The following is a 25,268-nucleotide window of genomic DNA, read 5'->3' on the forward strand; positions in this document are numbered from 1 at the left end:
ACAAATTTAACATCGCCAATATTTTAAGTTAAGTTTTAGAAATAATAAAAATTCCCTATCATTTAAAAATGGATATAAATATCTAAAGAATAAAAATTTTAAACTATTTAAAAGGTACTAAATTGATATTTGGAATGATATTATGTAAATCAACATAAAAATTAAACTACCATGAAGAAACAAAATAAATCTTAAAATAGTTAAAATTCCTAAAAATAATATTTGTCAATATGAAATAGAAATCAACATATATATATATATATGAAAAACTATAAGATGGAAATTTATGAATTTAATAAGTTATTTATAGCTTTTGATTACGCATAGTAAAGAGTAAGTCACATTACAAAGATTTTTTTAATTGTTACCTCCAGTATATCAATATACTGTTAGAGATTTGTCCATCATTTATTTATAATGATCTATAAAATAAGTTTGTGTAAAAACCAATTTAGGTTAGAGAATCACCTATCGATCCATTTAGAGAAGTCTTTACAAATTTTTGTCAAATTTCCATGCTTTTCTTTATTCCAATTCCATCTTAAACTGTTTAATAATTAATTTAAGAACAATGGAAATATGTTTCCACTCTGACATACAAACAATATTGTAAAGTTATAATTTTTCTACACAATACAACTGACTAATATATCTGCATATCTGTAATGCAATCTACCCAAAGTACTCTTACGTAGTATCTAAACATGGAATCATTCATATTGAATTTCCTAAAAGTTTCACATTTTTATATTAAATAAATATTTACAAAATAATAACTACCAAACAAATTATAGCTTCAAAATTTTAAAGATTTATTGAATCATTTTCATTGGTTCTCAAATTTACATATTTAAATATTCAAAATGATTACACATTTATGAAATAAGGTGATTTACCTATTCTTCAAATAATAATTAAAACTGCAATCACATGATGTACAAAAAAAATATGATATACATAAAATAATAGAAAATATTAATATTTTTCATAAATAAATTATTTGAATTTTTAATAAATCTTTTAACATGATCGCTAAAATCTTAATAGAAACTTAAACTATGTTTACATATAAAATTAAAAATTAATGATATACCTAACAAAAAGTTTATAATTTTTCAAAATCATTTCACTCTAATTTATCCAAAAAACAAATAAATGATATAATAAAAACACCAAAATAGATTCAATCTATTTTAAACTTTGAAGTTTGAGATATAAATTTTATAGAAAAATAAACCGCGCGTAGCGCGGTAAAATCTCTAGTACATATAAAATGATTTAAGAGTGAAAAACAAGACAGTGAAATAAAGAGAAATATGTGATGTTGAGAAATATAGAAGAAGGGTTTAGAAATTGGGACAAATTATTAATGTTCAAACGTGCGCATGCATGGCTACAACTATACCTATCAAAAACATCCCCTTCATCAATGGAAGCCCTCAGAACCCCTTTGTTTCAGGTCTTATTGACTTAGCTATTAAGAACAATTTTTTAATCGGTGGAGATGATTTCAAGACTCAAGAGTGGTCAGACCAAGATGAAATCTGTCTTGGTTGATTTCCCTGTCGCAATACCTTTGTGTTTTTATTATTATTAAATGTTTATGAATGCTTGTATTTTCACTTTTCAGAGATCAGAGAGCTTTTAGTTTGATATTTATATGGTGTGAAGTAACTTGTATGTGTAGTAATCCGGATGGGTTAGTATATTGTGCAAGTGTTCTAGGTCGGACCATAATTTCATAGTCGGTTCCATATGTGTGTAAACAACTTATATATTTGATCGTGGTTTCAGTCCAAAGAAATTTGTCAATTCAGTTTTTTTTTAATGTTTAAATTATCAATGTAGTTCTATATCTACTAAGTAAATATTAGAAATAATATTCTAGGGTTCAAGAACTATTTTGAATACATCCTTGCAGATTTGCATTCTATAAACTAGAATTAGAAAGCATAAATTGTAAAGAACGGTTATATGTTCACACGAATTGGTTTTACTTATTGAACAAGAGGTTCGTTGCTTAGGTTGGATCAGAAATATCTCAGTCACCAGAGAACAATATAGTCAAAAAGTTGGGTCACCGTCAGGGAATCATAGCTTTTATTTGATGTTATCTTGACTTCCAAGCCTCCAATGGTGGAGGAAGAGTTGACATTTACAAAAGTCAAACCGTTGAATTTTAAACAATATCCAAGACTTTATAATAAGTACTCAATGTGTTCAGTGGCCACTACATCACCATGATCTTGTCCATATAGAATTAGAAAATAAATTTAAATACACTTCGGGGATGACTTTGGATATTAACTATTGTCCATGATAAGGTTAGGTTGTCATGCTAATATGATTACATGGCTTCTTTCTATTAGATAATAACATTAAGGGATTATAAGAAAATGTACATGAACTTCATAATCATTCTTACAGTATTTATTTAAGTGAGTGGTTGTAAAGCTTGAAAATTTGATGCGGTAAGTTAAGGTCTGAGCTGTTTTGGGTAGGCCTTTCTATTAGATTTGTGTGTGGGTTTACGTGTCTTTGCCATATTCTAGATCATTATCTACGAATATTCTTATAGTTAACATTGTCGATCAAGGATAAAAACTATCTTTGGAAGGAAAAATATAGAAAGTTAAGATTCTCTATCGGCTAACTTTATCAGACGTGTAATCAGAGTTTATCTCGATAACTTTAGATTAGATCAAAGATATGGGTTCTTTCTTTAGCTTTTGTCAGTTGTCAGGTCTTACAGAACCGAGAGATAGTGACTTCCATGTAGGATCTTACGTGTGAACACGCCAAAGCAGGTCCCATAAATTATTTTCTTGTTCATTAAATAGTTGGCCACATACTGGCTTTTTTTCGCGTAATATAGTTTTCAAGAATCTCTTTTCTTGAAGTAGGACAATAAGAGAATACAATTACGTGGAGGGCTGCTCTTAATTGATATTAAATCCACCGTTAATTTGAAATTTTAATTTTCTTTTCGGGAATAAACGTGGAGGGAAAACAACCCTCACTACAAAAAACACTGTTTAGCATCATTTGTTTTTAATATTTGCATTATTTATAAATGATGTAAAATAAATTTGCATCACTTAAATAAATGACTCTGAAAGTGGTGATGCAAATAATTTACATCATTTTATTACTAAATGATACAAATATATCAAATATTGACATTAGTTACTATAAGTGATGTCAATATGTATCAATTATAAGAAAATGATATTAACATTCACATCTGTTTTGTAAATGATGTTAGTTTAGTATCAATTAAAATAATTGATTTCAAAATTTTATATCATTTATCAATAACTGAACTACTGAAGTAAGATTAATATTAATTTATAAATTAATTTTAAGAATTTTAAAATTTAAAATAATTATTTAATTTTTTTTCATTTGTATATTTGATTAAATTTACGTACATAATTAATTAGAACATTTTTCATTAACTCTTTTCTTTTTCTTTACACTGGTGATAGAATCTGAAGAACAAAAAAAAAACAGGAAACAAAAGAAAGATGGATTCATAGAGAAAAATATTAAAAACAAATAAAAAAAGTTCCTTTGCTTTTATATTCAATCTTCAGTTGAATGAATTCAATACTGATGAAATTCATCGAAGAATGCTGCTTTTCTCATAGACTTCTACTCTTCTACACTTGCAAGAAATTCTGGTAGTATGAATTCTAACAGAAAATATCCTCTCCAAGAGATTTTGCAGCAGTTATCCTCTTGAAACACCAAACAGTACACTGTTTTTCCACTAACTTCCGCCATTAGAAACTCAGAAAACTGTTATGCGTATTCTTCTTTCAGCAGCCTGACGAGGAAGACGAGGACTATAATTTATCAGATTCGTTTGACCAGGATACCCTACTTTCCTTCCAAATCCTACATAAGAAAAAACAGCACAATCATCATTCATAAAAAAAAAAGCTTGATTCTTGTTGTTTTTTGTTCATAAATCAAATAGCCTAGAACTATAAATTTTAAACTGATAAAAAACTTGAAAAAACTGAGAGGAAGATCAGATACAAAAAAAAAAAAAAAAAAAAACTGAGAGGAAGATGGACGGAAGAATGAAAAATTTGGTAGAGAATAATATGCTCTTAACATGTTAATATAAAACAGTTACAGAAGATCATGGGCAAACTTAATTAAAACCACAAAAAGAAGAAGTTAAAGCCACAAAAATAGAAACTACATCTCGTAAATATAGGGTGATTTTTAAGATAAATTTGATATTAAAAAAGGGCTAATTTGCGTAGTAGCTATGTATTGCATATAAATTAAGTAAGTAATATTGATTTTGACATAATATAATGTCTGGTATTTAACACATGATTTATCCGGTTATGCCCTTTCCTGTAACAAGTAACCAGTTATAAGTGACATAGTACCTGACGTGTGGGTTTTGTGGCTTTATGAGAATCACACATCAAGATAGAGGAAGAAAAAACACGTCACTATTAAGTTTACCGTATACGGTGTTACTGTTGGCAGTAAATATGTCGAATAAAATAGAACTCCTTCCAATATATTTTATATTCCATTTACTAACCCCAATCACCTAATTCTTAAGATGAGTACACGAACAAGTTAATGCTTACCAGATTACGTGTATACTATTCTATCTCGGTTTAAGATATACTATTTTATCTCTATGACATTGTATTCCGTTGGAAATTATACATAGCTAACCACAACAACTACATAATATACTCAAACCTCTATTTAGTAAATCTAAATCTTAATATGGAAACTATAAACCCAAATACAATCTATAAATTATTTTCTAATATTTAAATCCTAAACTTTAATTACTAAACCCTAAACCTTAATCACTAAACCCTAAACGTAAACCATAAACCCAAATATTTAAAATTATGAAATGTGTAGATATCATGGAAGAAGTTAATACTAATCCCAACTTTACCCCCTCCACCGACAAAATATTATACCCTAAACCTTAATCACTAAACCCTAAACCCAAATGTAAACCATAAACCCAAATATTCAAATTATTTAAAGAAATTAGTTTTTCTTAAATCATAAACCCTAAACCCAACCTTACCCCCTCCACCGACAAAATACTATACCCTAAACCTTAATCACTAAACCCAAATGTAAACCATAAACCCAAATATTTAAATTATGTAAGAAAATTAATTTTCCTTAAATCATAAACCTAACCCCCAATCGCACTCATCTTGTAGATTCTAAACCTTCAAAATTTATTTATTAAACCCTAAACTCAAATATAAATCCTAAACCCAAACAACAAATGTAGTTGTGTGGTTAATGAAATTCGTGTGAAGTTTACACTTATGTAGATCTGGTTAACGATTTTCGTTTTGCTCAATATACGCATAAACAAAGATTGATAACAATGATATAACAACAGAACATAACTTATGTTATGCATTGTACAATCATATTTATTCTACAAATAGAATAGAATACAACAAATAGTAAATATCATATATTTCATTCACATGAATGGTCTTTCCATTTTACGTACACACGATCTATTCCACTTATATACACATTGCATTATTACATATAAATGAGAATATATTCACCCAAGTGGCTCAAATCTAGTTTCGAACAATCTACTTCACAGCCTAAATCTTCCAATTGTAACCTGAGAAACAAAAGCGAAAAATAAAGGTGTTATGATCCATATAACAAAATAAATGTAAAATAAACTGTATAGTATAACATAATGTGGAATGGAAACCATGTAAGACGTAACGATATGCACAGCTCTCGATCTTAAACCACACAGAGAAATATTTATGAAACCCTATCAACTAATCATGAAATCCTAAACAGAAATATGACACTTAATCCAATGCCAACCCCAATCTTGCAATGACGAACTCAATTTCTTAAAGCTAACCCATCTCCAATCATCACCAAACCCTACACAGAAATATAAATCCTAGTAAAAGTATACAAATACATAAATAAAACACAAGTATGAATTCAGAAATTAAAGAAGGTGATATTAAATGTTCGAATTTATTTTATTCCAAGTCAAATGGAATACAAACGTCTATATTTTATTCTATTTCACGTCAAATTGAATATACCTAATGGAGATCATGTCATTTCCAGACAGTAGAACCCGTATGTAACGCATATGCTATTCCATATTGAAACAATATTACTACACTATTTACTATGCATATAAGATAAAAACACAAATATAGTTTAAGAAAGACCACAAACAACTAGAATCATATACAAACAAAACAAGCCATAGAAAGCAACACCAAACCACAACAAACGATGGTACAAACTTAGCAGTTATAACACCCTATTTCTGAGACGAGTCCCAAATTGAAAGAAAATAAGCACAATAAAGAGACATTGAAGAGAATCTATGGAAGACACAGAAAACTTACATGTGTTTCAGAGATCTGAGAAGAATCAAGTTGGTGAAGAACCTTAACGCGGAAGACGATTGAAAAGCGAGGACGAACAAGATGGAGAAGCTTTCGATTGCATGCAGAGGCAAGGCGTTGGAGCTGATCGGAGCGGGAGACCTTTCGCCTAGTTACCAGAGAAAGTGAAAAGAAAAAATTGTGAACCTTGGCAAGACACGATTTACTTTTGTGAAGATAATAATTAATTTTTATTTTTTTTTGTCTTCTATCAGGTGCAACCGGTTGCGTGAAGGGGTAGAAGCGTATTAATATATAAATGTAACAGTGTGTATAGAATTGTTAGGTTAAATAGTTATTTTGCCAATTACCGTTTTTTTCGTGGCTATAGGCCCTAATTTCCCATTAAAAAACTGTTTAAACGAAGCAAATTAAAATAAAATAATATCGCTTTTATTAAATTAATGCAAAAAAAAAGTTTAGTTACATATTTTTTTGTTAGTATCAGTTTATTATTGATGTAAGTTTTGTATCAATTTAATAAATGGTGTTAACCACAAATATAGTTGTATCAATTATATAATTGATATAAATGTATATAATAATATCATTTCTGTCAAAATGATACAAAATAATAAAAAGTATATCATTTTAATGAAATGATGTTAAATTAACTAATAATAACATCAATTATAATAATTGATTTTAAGTTATATATTTTTGTATCATTTGTAAATAAGTAATTTAAAATAAAATCACTTATTTTTGTGATTCAATTTAAGTGATACAATCTACTTCTTTTTTTGTAGTGCCTGCTGATGTAAGAAAGTGGTGCTTTATCGGTGAAGAAGAACATCCATTAGCTGCCTTGTGACGCAAACTTTTTACCAGTTCTAACCTCTTTCCATCAACCTCCAATAGCTTTCTTGACGTTCTTTCACTATATTTCTTGCTCACAAACTTATAAGCCTTTTAGTTTAATGTTAATTAATTCATATTCTCTACTTTTACATACATTTATATATGCATGCCAACGTATAATTGCTGAAGAGTTTCACTTCTGTGCGGTATACGCAATACGCCTTTATGACCATAGAAAAAAAATACTATGACCACCAAATGTTCTCATGGTTGGGTATTACACTATCACTACAATTTCTTCATTTTATTGGCATGGATAATATACAATACTTCCATGAATTATTTCACGCTTTTTCTCTTCTAATTCACATTAGTTATATATATGATACAGTTTATGAAAGAAAAAATGATCCAGTTTATGAAATTTTCATGTAATTTGGTGTTATAGTTTGACGTAATGAAAAAAATGATACTGACCTTTCAACTTGCCTTAGAATCAACAATACCCCTTTTGACTCTTATGAGTTTTTACTGCTGAAAAGATTCTTTTCGGCATTTTATTGAAAACATTTTCCAAAACAAGAGTAAAACATCAAATTATATAAACCCTTTCTCAAAAAAAAAAAAAACACATCAAATTATATATATTTTTTTAAAAAAGCATCAAACAAAATGTGAATAGAACAAAAGCATCAAACAAAATGTAGACAAATATATAATAATGAAAAAAATTGCATTGACCTACTTTATATAATTAAAAACATATACTATGCATTCAATGGGGGGCTTGATTTCTCGTATTATATAAGCAAAGAAGTTTGCATCCAGCAAAAACCAAGAGCAACAAAAAGAATCAAATCAAATTGAGAGAGAGCAAAAAACAAAACACCAAGTATCAAACCAAGAAGGTGTGTTTCTGATCCTTCTCTGTTACTTGTTATTTCAATCTAAATATCAAACATCTATCCTTTTTAAGATCCATGGCAGCAATAGATATGTTCAATAGCAGCACAAATCTCTCTGATCCTTTCAAAGAAGAGCTCATGAAAGTACTTAAGCCTTTCACCAACTCTGTTTCTTCTCTTCCTCCAATTCCAAACCCAATCTTCGGTTTCAATCAAACCACACCTCTCGGTCTGAACCAGCTCACACCTTACCAAATCCACCAGATCCAAAACCAGCTTAACCAGAGACGTAACCCCACCACCTCAACTCTCTCCCCAAAGCCAGTGGCAATGAAGAACATGACAGCTCAGAAACTCTACAGAGGAGTTAGACAAAGGCACTGGGGGAAATGGGTTGCGGAGATCCGTTTACCCAAGAACCGGACCCGACTCTGGCTTGGGACTTTCAACACAGCTGAAGAAGCAGCCATGGCTTATGACCGAGCTGCTTACAAGCTCCGAGGCGAGTTAGCGAGGCTTAATTTTCCATACATCAGGCACGAGTTTGGTGATAGCAGATTCAAGGCTCTTCATCCCTCTGTTGAAGCAAAGCTCGAGGCGATTTGTCAGAGCTTGGGAAAAACAGAGCTTCTCCCGCCAAAAGCAGAGTATCAAGAAAGTGAATGTAGGTGGTCTTTGAGAGCTGATGAGAGTTTGTTTTCTGATGAGTCTCAGGTGGGATCTTCGTCGCCGGGTACGTTGTTGGATTTTTCGGATTCAGGGTTTGATGATGAGAGTGGGAGTTACGTGCTGGAGAAGTTTCCTTCTGTGGAGATTGATTGGGATGCGATTAGCAAATTGTCCGAATCTTAGGAGCCTGTCTTCGACTCGGTGTCTATTGAATGTCTCATATTAGTTAGTTTGTTAGTTAATCTCTGCAACTGAAATTTTTACAGTTGTAGAGAGACTTGTTTAAGGCTTTGTTTATGCTAAAGAAGTCCTCTATGTGTTTGGTCTAAAAGCTGGTTTATGTTTTTTTTTTGTTCAGAAACCTTGTCATTGACCAATCAGAGAAGCTTTTGTGTATTATCATATTTTTAAGTTTTTATTGAATGTAAATTATTACTCTTTTATTTTACGATCTTATGTTCATTTCTTTTCTATTTCTTCTAAAGAAATCCTTTTATAAAAAACAAATTCATGAATATTTATCCACGAGAATATTTTGAAAGGTTTATGTTGCCTTTGTGTTTATTGTGGAAGGAAGAGGGTCAGAGAGGGGTCCATAATTGACATATAAGAACACATAAACCACAGAGTTTGATTCTTTAAGGTAAAGAATCTCTGCAATACAACAAATTTGGTTTTTAGTTAAAAAAAAAACAAATGTTAAAAATGTTAAAAATTATGTATAACTAATTTAAGGAGGTGTATTCAACTACTAATTTTAAGTGACTGATATTAAAATGACAAATCTACTATTATTCAAACGTGGATTAAAAAAAAATTAAAAGTCTAGTGTTTGAACTTATCATTTAATAAAATACTCTGAAATCTACTATTATTAAAAAAAAAAATAACTTGGAGATTATAAAATATTTTAGTTACTTCTAAAATATTTAAGAAAGGTTCCTTAGTTATAAAAATAAAAATCTATATAAAATCCTAGAATTGACAAAAATCACATAAAATTCTCAGATTTGCCAAAAAAAATCATCTAAAAACTTATTAACAGTCGAACACTTTACATTTCATATTCAATATATCCCTCTAAAAGTATATATGTAGCCAGTATAGTATTATTATTAAAATTATACAGATAAAAATAACAAAACAGCCTTATCCAACTCCAAGATTCTGATTCTTTTCTTTCCGCACATACAGACAGTATCCCACACGCCAAAAGTTGAAATGGAGGTTTGTAAACTTTTAGTTCTTTATAACTACTAAATATTTATTTTATACTGGCATATACTTGAATAAACTAATGTTGCATAGATATATTGATCTATATGTTTAGTTCTTTTGAAATTTATTGATATATATTTGTTGGAATCATTATACAAAAGTACCATTATAGGCCTTTTGGGCATGGTATAGCAGAATTGGAGATAATTGGGCCAAAGTATGGATGATATACTACTAGTGTTTTTAGTGAGTATGACCCAAAAAGATTGGATTCTGATTCGATTTGTAAACCCCAGGCCCGATAAGCTTTCAGAAAAAACAATATTTATACTAAAATTGGTCAGCCCATTGATGTAGGTACAATTGATTAAACAAATTTCATAAATTAATTGAATGGTATTTAGTGTTAAGAGAGATTTTAATAATATAATATTTATTTAATGTGGCTTAATTAACAGTCATAAATTTTTGTAATTTATCTTTCTAATAATTTGGTTCATATTATAATTAATTTGATTTTTTTTTATAATTAGTGTTAAGCATTTATCTTTAAATAATATATATTTTGAAAATTTTCATACTTATTTTTGTTACTACATTTATTGTACATTGTAGCTATTTTCAATGTATAATGTTTATATATATATATAACTTTTAATGTAATGGCTATTATTGAATTATTATGTTACATAAAAAAAGCAATAATGTTTTATTATTTATATTTATTTTGATCATTAATTATTTGAATGTTTTAATCAATTATAATGTTCTAATAAATAAATGAATTTAATTTGAAAACTTACAAAAAGGCTGGATCCAAAGGAAAGATTATGTTTTAATAAGAAAGATTTCATCAATTGATTTCTTTATATTTTCCATCGCATGCCAAATATATAGCATATGCAGTATAACCCCTATAAATTATTATTTCATAAATTAGCAGAATTCTTAAATCTTAAATTAGATCTGGTATTTTTTATAAATTGATCTCTCTAAAATTAATAAAATATTATAATCTAAATGTGATTAATCTATAGAAATCTACTATATATAATTTCATCCAGTTGGGAGTAGATATATGATTGAAGTGTTTGTAGTGTAGATCTAGACGTGTATACAGTAATATACACGTCAAACTTTAAATATATGTGTTTATAATATATATACACATTAATGTGATAGAGGTACGTGCTTGGTCGATTAAGGACAAGATAAAGAGAACATTAGAGGATATTTCAACTTTATGAGTTTAGATAAAATAATAATGTTTTGTTTCTTATATATCTAATCATATAAAACAAAAGGGGGCTTAGGATTAATCTCTAATGCAAGACACGTCGAAAGTGAACAACTCCAACGCGAAGCTTACTATGATCCATTTCTAATTCTTTACAAATATCACAATCAGTTCAACTAGTATCTGTTCAAAACCGTCGTACGATTTCATTTTGTAATATACACACATGATCTTTAATGGATTGTCTTTTCACGTTGTTAGAATGGTTAAACAGTTGATCATTTTCTAAAAGAGAACTAAAATAATTCCGTGATCGACATCCCTAGCTACATTTATGCACTGTGTGGTTCGCGTGGTATAGATATATGTATTTTTAGTGATTCGATTGGATTCAATATTACAATGATATGCTTTTGAGTTATTTAATTTGCGCGTTTAGCGGTACAATGAATTCAATATAGTATAGACATAATTCACATCGCGACAATTCAGCTATAGATATCATACAAATGGAGATCACATTTATAACCAGGTAATTTCCTTTACGGATATTTCATAACTAAAAGTATATAAGTATATATATATATATATATTGAACTTCATCGCATGAAAACGAGCTGCGATGATTAACATATATGCATTTCAGATACGTTTAAAGGAAGATCATATCAACCTCAAAGCTTTAATTATCGAAAAGGTGTCGGTCCATTAAAGGTCTGATGAAGGCCATGGAGATATAAAGAGAAGCCACCCAAGTTGTAGATTGGCGACTCTTGGAGATGATAAAGAGTAACCTAAGACATTTCCTTTTAACACATATATCGATGATTATAAAGTAAGAACGTGCTTGTTTTACTCTTTAGCGAATTTTCTGCACTACATATTTAGCCCCAACACTTCTGAAAGGTTCTCAGTAAACCTTAATATATATCTCTGTTTTATTTTATGTGGTGATGGTTGGAATTGGTAGTACATACTTGATTTAAGAAAATAAAAGTATCCTAAAACAATATTGTGTGCATTTGTTGAAGAATAATTTTACATAGTACATTTTAAACTAGTATATTTTTTGTATATCGAGAGTGAAGAATCAAATGTGACATGAAAAATAAGTTGTACGAGTTCATTATGATCGTATATATGTGCATGTTCATTTTTATTTCCCGAACCTTAGCAAATCGATCATTTCTAGATATTATAATTGAGCTATTTATATAATTAACAAACTAATACATAGCTTGTGCTTAATTTATTACTTTTATAAATAGTGGAAAAGGTCTCAATGATTGGGGCATTTTGGCCTAAGATTATATCATTACACCAATATCAGAAGCCAAAATCTTAGTTTAATAGTAGCATATAGTATCTATGTGATCTATAATATTCTTCATAAATAGTAATTACAGTGTTTATTGCATATATAGGTTCATATAATGTAGCAGTGGATCAACTCTACAAAATAAATTAAACGATTTAATGTTTTACTGGTTGGTTGGGACGCCAGGTAAATTTAATTAGAATTTGGTGTCTAGAATGAAAATATATAGCAACTTGTTATTAAAGAAACGAGAGCAACTTGATGGAATAGTGAAATATATATTGACAAAAAGAATCGTTCCTTTTCTCCTTTCATAGGCGACGTCCATATAGTGATCTGTTAATATTCTCAAATTAAAGGCTATCAACTTTTTATATTCTTTTGAAATTTAACAAAACCTATCGTACATATAGATTTTCATAAATTTCATCACAACTATATATTTGGTTTATTTATGCAATATATTTGGTTTTACGGAAGAAAAGTATTAATTTTATGGAAGAAAGCATTAACCGGAAAGCAGGTATAGCAGGATCTGTGAACACCCATGGACTATCCCACGTGGCGAATTCTGTCGAGGTTGCACGCTTGGGACCCACCAATCAAGAGTTACGCCGAAAAGTTTGGAGAAGCGGTTGCCGTTAACAGTTTAGTCAAAGCCATTGACTCAATTGTCAAGATTTTTATTTTCTCTCCCATTATTTGTTTTGTTTTTTTTTTTATTTCCAAAAAGAAAAGAAGGTCAGATTTTTGATATTTAGGAATTTCATCATGTTTTTTCTAACGGGGTTATAATTATTCTATGCCTTTTCCATAAAGTACACAGTCCTGGAATTTACTCGTTTGGTGGTTTACAATAAGAGCTTGTCTCATCCAAAAATGTCATGTGATATAATTATATGGTCAAAGAAGTACTATAAAATATGTCTGATGCCTACGACATTATGCTTGGTTTTCTTAAAAGTGCTAACTTATTGAAAAAGGAATCGATGTAAATGTGGATGATGTTGTCAATCATTAACATGAAACTTACTTGTTACATATCGATAATTAATTGTCATTGGATTGTTTTAATTACTTATTTCGGAACTGTCTCCAGTAGTATAAACTTATAATCTTGTTCCAAATTTTTCTTTCGATCAGACGTAATTAACTAACCCATCATACCGCTTTAATATCATCCGATTTGAGGTATGTAAGGATTCGATAAGAGAGGGTTAACAAAAATGGGACAATTATTTGCATATGTACTACTGTGCCTCGTAGGGATCCACATGTTTGGTAGTGACACTCTCGATTCTTTACATGTGATGTGTCGGTTCGGAATTTTGCTTTTGAACATTGCCTAAATGCCATGCAATTAGACGCATATATTACTTTCATGCAATTCACACACACAAACTCACGTATACCGGTATAAATATATGTATCATATAATGATATATGTCAATTTCTTGGTTATTTAATTTTTAGAAAAATATATCCAAATAGCACTAATTCATGTTTTATGACAAAATTAGCCCATAAAAAATCTCACGTTTTATCAAAGAAAAAAAAAAATTTCTTATTTTGATTTAGATTTTAGTTACTAAGGGTTAGGATTTAGAATTCAGAATTTTGATTTATATTTTATCATTCTATGCTATTTTGGGTTTTTAACACTATTTTGGAGATTTTTCCTAATTTTGTATACTAAGTTTAGGTTTGTTCAAGCTAAGTATTACGACGAGAAAACTTTTTTATGCATTGTATATATGTGCTTTATAATTCGCCAAGCAGATCATACAAACGTTGGTTAAGAATATCAAATTTAATTCAAATTTTAGGTGTTAATTACTTTTGGAGACTGATGATATTATGTTTTATGGACCTGTCAGAAGTAATATCAAAATGTGATATTAGTTGTTTTTATCTATGTGAAACGTTTGAACTTTTCATGTTATCTATTCTAGGAGTGTGATTGGATGTACCTATATATTAGAGTAAAATTTTACTTTAACTTTAGTTTTTACTCTCATTTTCACTTCTTTCCACTAATCAAGTGAATAATATTTCAACCATTTTACTCAAAAATTTGAGAAAACTCAATAAAAGTAGAGTAAGATTTATCTCCACTTGTTTAAACTGAAAACATGTACGTACTCCCCATTTTCTAATTTCTGTCCTCTTTTTCCCATTTTTTCACCATTTACTCTTGTATTAACCAATCACGCCCTAAGTTGATCAAAAAAAAAACCAATCATACCCTAAATATGCTAATTAAAAGTTCTACGCAAATGTAAACCGAACTATTTGAAAAGAATGGTCACGAGAATAATCTTAGACTCTTTTAGTCCCACAATCATGTTTTTCATGATGTTTCCTTCTCCTAGAAGTCACTAAGAACCCTATTCAGATTCTTCAAATTTTCATAATTAAATCCTGAGCTAAGCATACGCGCGGGGGCATGCAGGTTTAAATATATCAATGAAATGTTCGATCAACTTGGTTGGTTAATTGATTTTAATACTCGTATACGATCCATAATCGATTCTGCAAATCATTCTTGGATAATTTATTGGATCGAAACTGACGACGGAATAAACCCGAATATATGCTTTGCACACAACTGTGATTCGAACTCTCGAGGAATCTCTATTAGTGATGACTGCTTACCCACGTGGTATTTAAAAAAATTTCAACATCTATATAGTCTATAGACTAATAGCTATTAGCTATTAGCTAACAGAAATTATTAATGGAAATGTTCGATGCAACTACGAGACACTTGTCATTTTATAAAATTACATATTAGCGGGCATGATTGGCTGATGCACCACTAAAGTCCTTATTCGTAAATCGTAACCGTTAAAATAATGAGCTAACATGATTATTTTGTTTAATAGAAAATTCTTCAATTCATTTTTATTTTTTTTTTTAAATTGCGGAACAATGTAATAGAATATGGGGTTTCGATTTTAATAGTACTCCGAATTAGATGATAAATATGGTTGCCTAATCTTTATTTTTTATAATGTACAACACATTTATAATAAGGCGAATTAATAAAGAAAAATATAAAACGGTCGATATCCCCAGAGTTTCCAAGAGAGCTAATCTTACTCAAGGAGTTAGGATATGCGTAGATGTATTTACTTCACATGTATCTCACCATAAGAAAATATTTTGTATGAATACATCTTTTGATGGAATCAAACAGTAAAACCTTTTAAAAGTATGTGTACTACAGAATTAGACTAATTAACAATATAGTATTTCTAAGTTAGAATATAATATACCAACACTCACTCATTATTAATTAGAACTCATGATTTATTGAAAAAAAACAAGTAAACTAAGAAAAAAATTTACCAGCAGACTAAGCATATGTTGAAATTTTATGTATTTTGTAATTTTCATAAACCTCCCAAAAAAATTGCAACTTTACAATTTAATGCATAATATTATTTTGTTAATATTGCAACAAAAAAATAGAAGAAACTGAGAAAGCATATGGTGTAGTAATGGAAGGGGACCACGTAGCAGTTGCTGGGAACGCTGCAGCGCGAAGTTAACTTAACGATCGGTAAGAGCGGGAAAGGCGGAAAGCGCTTTGTAGGCCCCACAGTCGAATGGGTTCCAGCGTTCAGACACACCGCAATATCTGGTTTTCCTTTTTCTTTTTTAGTTAAGTAAAAATATTGCCCCAAACATTAAAAGTTTTATGTTTTATTTTCCTATAATAATTTGCAACTATAAATTCAGACCATACCACACTTCAGCCTCTGTCTCTATCAAGCCCACACACACACTTACTGATTTACAATTTCACAACTCAAATCTCTTTCTCTTTCGGCTCATATTTGCAAACAGAAACAATGGGTACGTAAGTTGTTCAGTTTGTTAGATAATACGTAAAAAAACTTTTATATAGTTTATATGTCCTCATCTGTTATTATGTTACTTTCAGTAAGATTCGTTGAAGAAAACACAAAACATATGGAAAAAGAAACAGGAAACATATCAAACACGGATGTAACGACGCTGACGAAGAAAGTTCTTCAAGATCTTAGTATCAACAATGGAGGAGGATTTGTCAATTCATGGGTTGATTCCATGAGGGCTTGTTCTCCTACTCATCTCAAATCTTTGATGAAACAAAGCTCTTGGCTCGTACGTATATCATTCAGTGATCATCACGCTTTTATATCTGCTTATCTATACTATTATAATAGAGGATTATAATTTTTGCAGACAGAGCATCCATCAGCTTTAGATATGTTCGAAGAGATTCTTCATGTTTCTGAAGGAAAACAAATCGTTATGTTCTTGGATTATGATGGCACTTTATCCCCCATTGTTGATGATCCAGATCGAGCTTTCATGTCTAAGAAGGTTCATTTCTAAATCTATATATATATATATATATATAAACAATAGAAGAAATCTAATTATTCAAAAAGAAAATATGTTTTACTTATTCTGTTTTTCGGTCTGATTTTTAGATGAGAAGAACAGTAAGGAAACTAGCAATTTGCTTTCCGACTGCCATAGTTAGTGGGAGGTGCAGAGAAAAGGTATTTTAAATTTTAAAGTAGCGCGATTAATTACTAGTCATGACTAAATACTGAATCTAAATACAACAATGACAATATTCAGGTTTATAATTTCGTGAAATTGACTGAGTTGTACTATGCTGGAAGTCATGGCATGGACATCAAGGGACCAGCGCAAGGGTCCAAGTATAAGGAAGTAAGTTTTTTTTCTACAGTGTTGAGTCTGTTGACGTAAATAAACCATTAATATTTTTCTACTTTACATTTTTTCTTATATATTTCTCATTTTCAAGTGTTATTATGAAAATTACAGGGTAAATCTCTTCTTTGCCAACCAGCTACAGAGTTCCTCCCCATGATCGACGAGGTCACATTCGCCTTCAAGATTCAGTCTCATATATATAATAAGAAAAAGCTACTTTATTGTTACTTACATTATTTTAAATGTTATTGTGCAGGTTTATCAAAAATTAGTGGAGAAAACAAAAGTAACTCCTGGAGCCAACGTAGAGAACAATAAGTTTTGTGCCTCTGTCCACTTCCGACGCGTAGATGAGAAAGTACGATAATATTCTATTTATTGTTCTATTTAATATTCTATTATTAGCGTGACAAAAAATAAAATGAAGCGATCAATTAATTTATTTATACATTGACAGAACTGGAGTGATCTGGCTAATCAAGTTGGATCAGTAATTAAGGAATACCCTAAACTCCGTATTACTCAAGGAAGAAAAGTAAGATATTAATACTATTTACTTAATGGTTTTATGTTTACTTTAATTAATGGGTTATGTTTTGGTATAATCGTTCAGGTTTTGGAGATTCGTCCTATAATTAAGTGGGATAAAGGCAAAGCACTAGAGTTTTTATTAGAGTCACTTGGTAAAATCTTCACCTCCCACTAATTAATCATGAGTAACATGACTACTGTTGAGCAGTCCCGGCTCTTGACCATGGCGGCAGGGGCGGTTGCCCTGGGTCCATGGGTCCAAATTTTTTTGCTAGTGTTATTCGATTGATTATAATAGGTCTATTTTATTTTGTTAGAGGTTCATAATTTTTTTACTGGTATAATACATGGTCTCTAATTAATTAAAATTAATTCACATACAACAAAACTAAACAAAAAAAATATGTATACTTCACTATTTTTCACTATTTCTAATGAAAAACTATCATGGTTCTTTACTTATGGAAAGTTCAATTTTAATATTATTTAATTGATTATAAAGGCTCATTTCAATTTCTTAAAAGTCTACAATTTTTTGTTGGTATAATAAATAATCCATAATTTACTAAAACTGACTCATATAAAACGAGGAAAAAACCCAAAACAAATTGTACACACCATCTTTCAATTTTCCCTTAAAAAAAAAATATTTTGGTTCAATTTTTTAAAAATGTATCGAATAAACATTAAGAAAATATTTATCAAAGGGTCTATTTTTAATCTTTCGCCTAAGGCTATTAAATTATCTAAGACGGCACTGCTGTTGAGATCAATAGTATTAATTAAAACTAATATTGGCCTGCGTAGGGTATGCTAATTGTACTGACGTTTTCCCCATTTACATCGGCGATGATCGCACAGACGAAGATGCATTTAAGGTATATATATAACATCGTAATTACTGTAATATTCAAATTAAATCGTTATTGTTCTTTTGCCCAAGAAAAAAAGTTATTTTCAACGATCTAAGTAAATTTGATTCAACTGATGTTGTAGATATTAAGAGACAAAAGACAAGGTCTTGGCATTCTTGTATCCAAATTTCCGAAGGAGACTAATGCGTCTTATTCTCTGCAAGAGCCTGATGAGGTATTAAGTTTATAGTTCGATCTATGTTATTAAGTTCCTATTAAATCATTTACAGTTCCTTAAACTGTTCTTTATTGTGCATATGTCACTAACTGACCACACCATTTTAAAATTATTCACAGGTTATGGATTTCTTGCAACGTTTAGTGGAATGGGAACAAATGAGATCTGGCGCATGATGAGAGCTATAAGTACATATATATAAGAATGAAATCTTTTTTAATAACTTGTTAATCTAGTTTTTTCCTATTGTATACTCACCGTATCTTTGACAAACAAAGAAAAAAAATTGTACTCAACGCGTATGTATAAAATCTTATTAGTAATTGTTGTCAATTCTTAAAGAACATAGTTTATATAATTGCGATTAGTTTTGTATAATTTTTTTGGGCATGTATATAAATACTTGACATATAACATCTAAATGTTATCATGATTCTAAAAATGAAATGAAACTATAATGGTATAAGTCACTCTTTCATTTCAGTATTAAATTATATTTCAGTCTTTAATAAGTTTTTTTTGGATTTTAAGTTCAAAATAATGACAATTAATCAAAGTAAACAAATTCTACCAGATATTGATGCAATTAGCACGGTTCAGTTCAGGGTTGAATGTTTGATAATAGTCAATCAAATATACTACTAACTTACTTTTAAATCAAAATTTTGAGTTTTTATATTCTTATTCTGATTCTCTATTTCATATATAAAAGTATAAAACTAAAATATCTGAACTAAATAAAACTCGGTTTATATTATATTGCCAAATTAGAATTTTGAATAAAAATTAGTTTTAAAATTTTGGCGGTGAGATGCTTCTTTATTTTGATAGTAGATTATGGACTATCAATTTATACTTTTCAAAATACTTTTTTTCTTGTTTTTTTTGTTTTTGTTTTTGTTTTTTTTTGTTTGTTTTTGAGTAGGTTATAATCTACTGCCAGTTAATATTCTTAACCATGTTTTGGGAGTTATTGTTCAGGTTTTAATTTTAAGTTTTGTATATTTTATTTTTAAAAAGTGATAAATCTTAGTAAAATGATTAAATCACACATGTACGCCATTTATTTGTTTTCATTTCTCTGATATATATATATATATATATATATATATATATATATATATATATATATATATATATATACTATTAGCAAGTTTTAAAATTTAAACTACATACACATTAGTTTTTACAAAACATAAATTATTAAAAATTATTTGAAAACCATTTTCTATTTATTTAATTCCTTAACTCATTGTTATTTGTTAGTAAATTTTCGATACTTTCCAAGAAAATTAGAATCTAGACAGTCTACTATTAATATTTGAATTGTTATAGGGTCACCATCCCATGTGGTCAATTCAATATTTTGACTCTGAGAGAAGATGCAAAATAAACTTTTCAATATTTTCCTTATAACTAATGTAAGGAAAAAACAACTAGCTCTAGTTAAATAACATGTTCAAAGTACCAACTTGATTTACTTCTTATATCACAGACGTGGACCTAATTATAAGTGTGTTTGTAATCATCAGAGATTAGGAAGAAAACATTTTGTTAATGACTGTAGGTAATTAGATAAGTAATTATCGTTATTTAGGCTTTGATTAGGGTTTTGTCTTACGTTATTGGCTGTCAACTTTAGAACAAACCATTAGTGATACTACACCCATTTCTCCCGACATGCCACAAGAAGATCGTTGTGAGATTTGGTGGCGTATTAATTTATAGCTTTAACTATACGATCCATTAACTAGTTTAAATGTTAAAGCTCCAAAATTGTTATCGCAGTAATATTTTAATCTATATGAAGTGCGTATACATTTTAAACGACCCTAAGTTCTTAGGGAGACTCCTATGCTACAGAAAAATAATTGAGACTTAAGCCAATTGGCTCGTGAACTGTGAAGCTTGTCTGAGATTTCCAATCACACCATCATTGACACGTGTTATCACTAAATTAACTAATGTATTTTCTTATTCAAACTATTCAACAAACCTCGGAGTATTTAATGTATATCGACTACACAAACCCTAATTTGCTTTTATTAATAAGGGAAGCAACTCTAGATCCGAATCTTTCATAGAATCATATGTGCCTCATAAATCATAATGCGTCTGAGAATTGAGTCGTTTGGCAATGTTCTGTAAAATATCAAAACATAGTTACGATAAATTTCGAACTCTCGCCAACAATTTTACCAAATAATTAGAGTTTAGCAAGGAAATTCTATCATATTCTTTTTAAAATTGGTTACTCATAAGAAATTTGGAAAACAGAATTACCTATTTGTAGAATTTAAAATATGAAAGAGGCAAAAATGCAAAACCGAGGACAAGGTTTGAGACTTTGACCTTATATTATATATGTCCACTATGATTAAATCAAGCCAAAATTAATAAGTATGTACTATCATTATTATTATTTTGGCTTAAACACTTTTTCCTACTCTGGCTTAAGAAAAAAAAAACCTTTTCCATTGGGTTAGGAATTTCAACTAAGAAAAAACATAGGTTAACAATGCATGACTCTAAACAATATCTTAAAACTTGTTGGAAAGAAAAAAAGTTAGTAGTGAAGAGTTGGAATCCACCAGAAATTAAAGGTGAGATAGATTCTCTATAATTTCACCTTTTAAACTTTAATTTCTACAACTATGTCTTTTGAAAAATAAATATCTCAGGCTCCAATTATTGGCCGACTAAAATTCACAATCCTAGAAACACGATAATAGTAGTATTCGACCAATTATTGTTCGCCGTAATTTTCTAAGTTCGTAGACCTTTTCTTTTACACATATACTAGGTAATAACCCGCGCCTTGCGCGGGATGTGATTATTAGTTTCGTTATTTTTTAATAAAAACACATTAAATATGTTTAATCTGAATATCGGTTCGGTTTTAAGTTAGTTTTTGGTTTTTAATCTGCTAAAATATAACTATTATTTTAAATTAATACCTATTTTGGTTTATTCGGTTAGAATATTTGATTTTTTAGTTTTTTCGGTTAAAACCAAACATTACTATTATTTCTTTCATGTTATCAATTTTAGATAGTCGTCATGTCGAACCAAGGTTTCATATCATAGTTTGTAAACGGATAATAGTTCAAGAAAAAAAAGAAAATTATTAAGACAAATTATTTCACTACAATTTGGTCGGTAGTGAAAGAAGCATTAAGAAAAACAATATATATTCCAACTTCCAAAAAATAAAATAGATACTTCAGTTGTGGTAAATACTTAGTTGCAAGGTGTTCACGTCAAGGTGCACATTTATGTGTATGTAAAAGTATATAAAAATAGTTGACAAATATATAAATATATTGTTAATTAATATTAAATGATATTTTTATTTAAAATAATACATGAAAAATAAAATTAAAATTAATTAAAAATTAAAAATTAAAACGGCCTTGATATTAGTGAATTTTTTTCATATAAAGAAAATAAATTGTATTCATAAATAGACGTGGACACAAATCAAATATCCGAATATTTGGAGGCATTCATGTTGATTCAATATTTTGCCACTGGATCAGTGACTCTAATATCCGAAATGATTTAAAATTTTAAAGAATATCCGATTTGATTCGTAAATAAAATAATTTTTTTTAAATAACTGAAAAATTTAATAATAACATTTTATTACAAAAATAAAATATTATTTAACTTTTTAAAATTTTAATACCTAAAATAATAATAAATTTAATTCATAAAAATATTGTAAAACTTATATAAATTATAATATATATATAACATGTATATATAATACTATACATATATGTATATATATGCATATAAAAGATCGAATTAGATATATGTTTCTAAAAAAATTGGTATTTGTGATTTGTTTTTTTTTGTTTGATATTGTATTTTAGTATCTGATTTGCTTCGTATAGTTATGGATATCCATATTTTTGGTTCAATCAAAAAGGATAACGAATTGAATCAAAATTTATAACTATTTTGCCCAACTTTATCCGTAAACAATAAAAGCACTATATATATATATATACAGTTTAGCTTTTGATTAGTTATTTGTTTTGATTCGAACCAAAAAATCCAAAGTTTTATTGGAGCCATGCATGCGGGTTTTATATTTAAAAATACAAAATATATAGTGTGAATACATTTATGATTATAGTGTGAACGCGTTAGCATATTTATTATCAAATCATTGTGAGGTTGCCACGTGTCTATTATAGTGTGAATGCATTTATTACAATGCTTCTCCTTTAATATATAAGAGATAGGCCAATCTTAAGAGATTTATTCATTCACGAAAGTGTGAAAATAATGCATGCATTCTCTGAAATTTTAGTTTGATATCAAGTGAATGCAAGCGTTCTGAAGCTAATTAACGTGCATCACTTTGTCATAAAATATATTGGAAATTTCGGGCATTTACTTTCCTTGTAATAATAACTAGGTGTTCAGCCCGCATATGCGGGCATAGTATTCTTATAAATATTTGTCTATTTATAACTATTAAATCAAAACCAACATCTCTATAATATTATTTGAGAAGTCACTTTCTTAGGTGTCGCGCTCACGTTAACTTTCACGGTGGTTGATTACTACGATACCCCTAATGAAATAAAAAAGTACATTTAAATATTAGTTTTTACTTTTTAAAAATTTTCAAATAACAATATAAATAAAAAGAAAACATTTATAAATTTTAAAAAATAATTTAAAAACGAAAAATATATGTATATATAATATGATTTTATAAAAAAAAGGAAAGTTCACAAAATAGTAATATTCCATTTAAAAGGTATCTTAAAGTAACTAAAAATATACTTTTGAAGTAATAAAATAATTTTTTTATCTACACCTTCTTAGATGAAAAAATATATTTGTATATAATGTAATTTCATAAAAAAAAGTTTACACAAATGATCTTGATATTAGGAAAAGAAATATTTTTCTTTTAAAACATAATTTTAAATAATACAAATATATATTTTCAAAGTAATTGAACTTTTTGATATATATCTATATATTTTCTTAGATGATTACATAAAATAATTAAGTAACATAAACGTATATAGGTTTAATGACAAAAAAATAATTTATTATTGTTATTATTGAAATGTTTTATTTTATTTTTCATATATTCAGTTTACTACAATATTTTACAATTACGAAAAAATAAATAAATTTTATTTTACTTATATAATATAATTTATAAAATAAAATCACATTTTTACTGCATATTTTAAGAGATATTGAAAAAACTAAAAATAAATTTTAGCAATAAATATATTAACAAATGAACATATTAGCAACTAATCCAACTTGTATCTAAAATCATATATGTAACTACAATAAGAATTAGATTTTGATCCGCACGCCCATGCGGATGTACTTTTTAAAAACAATATGATGCTATTTGATTTTTATGTCGCTATTTAGGGTTGGGCAAAAAACTCGAATTCAAAGAATTAAACCGATCCCAATCCGAATAAGTAGTACTAATCCAAACCGGAATTGATTAAATATCCGAATTATTCAAATTTTTGGTATTTGAAGAACTGAAATCTAATCCGATCCGAACCGAAGTATTTTGGGTATCGAAAATAGATTTATATACTTATATATTAATTATTTTCAGATTTTATATATATAAAAACATCCAGAATATATATGATACTTTTAAGTTTGCTTAAATGCTTGAAAATATATACAAATAATCAAACGTAAATATCTTAAATAGTTAAAATATACTCAAAATTTCAAAAATACTTAAATAATTATTAATTATCTATCCAAATATTTAAACCAAACCTATTTAAATTGATTATCCAAATCCGAACCAAATCTTCAAAGATCTGAAATGAACACGAAATCCCAAAAAGACCCAAAAACGAACCCGAACGCCCACCCCTAATCACTATTATAATCCTCTATCCAAATATTTAAACTAAACCTATTTAAATTGGTTATTCAAATCCGAACCAAATCCTCAAATATCTGAACTGAACACGAAATTCCAAAAAATCCCGAAAACGAACCCGAATGCTCACCCCTAATCAATATTATATATATCCTATATGTGTCATCATAGGTTACAAAATATGTGTTATCATATAATTAATCGTATTTTATACGTACCATCAAATAATTTTTCTTATAATTAATAATATTTTATACAATCATATAAATAATCACATATATTATATTTTAAAATTTAATGTGAAATATAAAAACCATAATTTAAGTTGGTGTTTGAAATTGGGCTTTGTATTTTATTTTTCTTATATATATTGAACACATTTTTATAATAGTTATTGGAAAAT

General features: G+C 28.5%; 3 protein-coding genes and 1 long non-coding RNA gene across 5 annotated transcripts in view; 3 read left to right on the plus strand and 1 right to left on the minus strand.

Moving 5' to 3' along the window:
• The window catches only part of LOC103835100 (probable disease resistance protein RPP1), a 531,820-nt gene that overhangs the window by 460,101 nt on the left and 46,451 nt on the right, over positions 1-25,268 (plus strand). The gene's annotated exons all lie outside the window — the stretch shown is intronic.
• On the plus strand, positions 7,236-9,295 carry LOC103835096 (ethylene-responsive transcription factor ERF060). The gene is made up of 2 exons (XM_009111195.3): positions 7,236-8,167; positions 8,236-9,295. The coding sequence occupies exon 2, from the start codon at positions 8,240-8,242 to the stop codon at positions 9,014-9,016; it is 777 nt and encodes a 258-aa protein (XP_009109443.2). The 5' UTR covers positions 7,236-8,167; positions 8,236-8,239; the 3' UTR covers positions 9,017-9,295.
• Positions 11,993-23,980, minus strand: LOC117127296. The gene is made up of 3 exons (XR_004450232.1): positions 23,471-23,980; positions 20,817-20,818; positions 11,993-12,004 (listed from the first exon to the last, which is right to left on the minus strand). It is a non-coding gene; the product is annotated as an uncharacterized LOC117127296 (long non-coding RNA).
• On the plus strand, positions 16,350-19,333 carry LOC103835097 (probable trehalose-phosphate phosphatase H). 2 transcript variants are annotated; one of them, XM_009111196.3, is made up of 12 exons: positions 16,350-16,467; positions 16,556-16,758; positions 16,840-16,980; positions 17,091-17,162; positions 17,245-17,337; positions 17,455-17,508; positions 17,600-17,701; positions 17,801-17,878; positions 17,957-18,026; positions 18,682-18,752; positions 18,871-18,963; positions 19,086-19,333. In XM_009111196.3, the coding sequence occupies exons 1-12, from the start codon at positions 16,464-16,466 to the stop codon at positions 19,140-19,142; spliced, it is 1,038 nt and encodes a 345-aa protein (XP_009109444.1). In that variant the 5' UTR covers positions 16,350-16,463; the 3' UTR covers positions 19,143-19,333. The 2 variants fall into 2 exon arrangements, with proteins under 2 accessions (XP_009109444.1, XP_009109445.1); XM_009111197.3 differs by having other exon boundaries at positions 16,353-16,471.

The sequence above is a fragment of the Brassica rapa genome, chromosome A08, assembly GCF_000309985.2.
Source record: "Brassica rapa cultivar Chiifu-401-42 chromosome A08, CAAS_Brap_v3.01, whole genome shotgun sequence".
Taxonomy (NCBI): domain Eukaryota; kingdom Viridiplantae; phylum Streptophyta; class Magnoliopsida; order Brassicales; family Brassicaceae; genus Brassica; species Brassica rapa.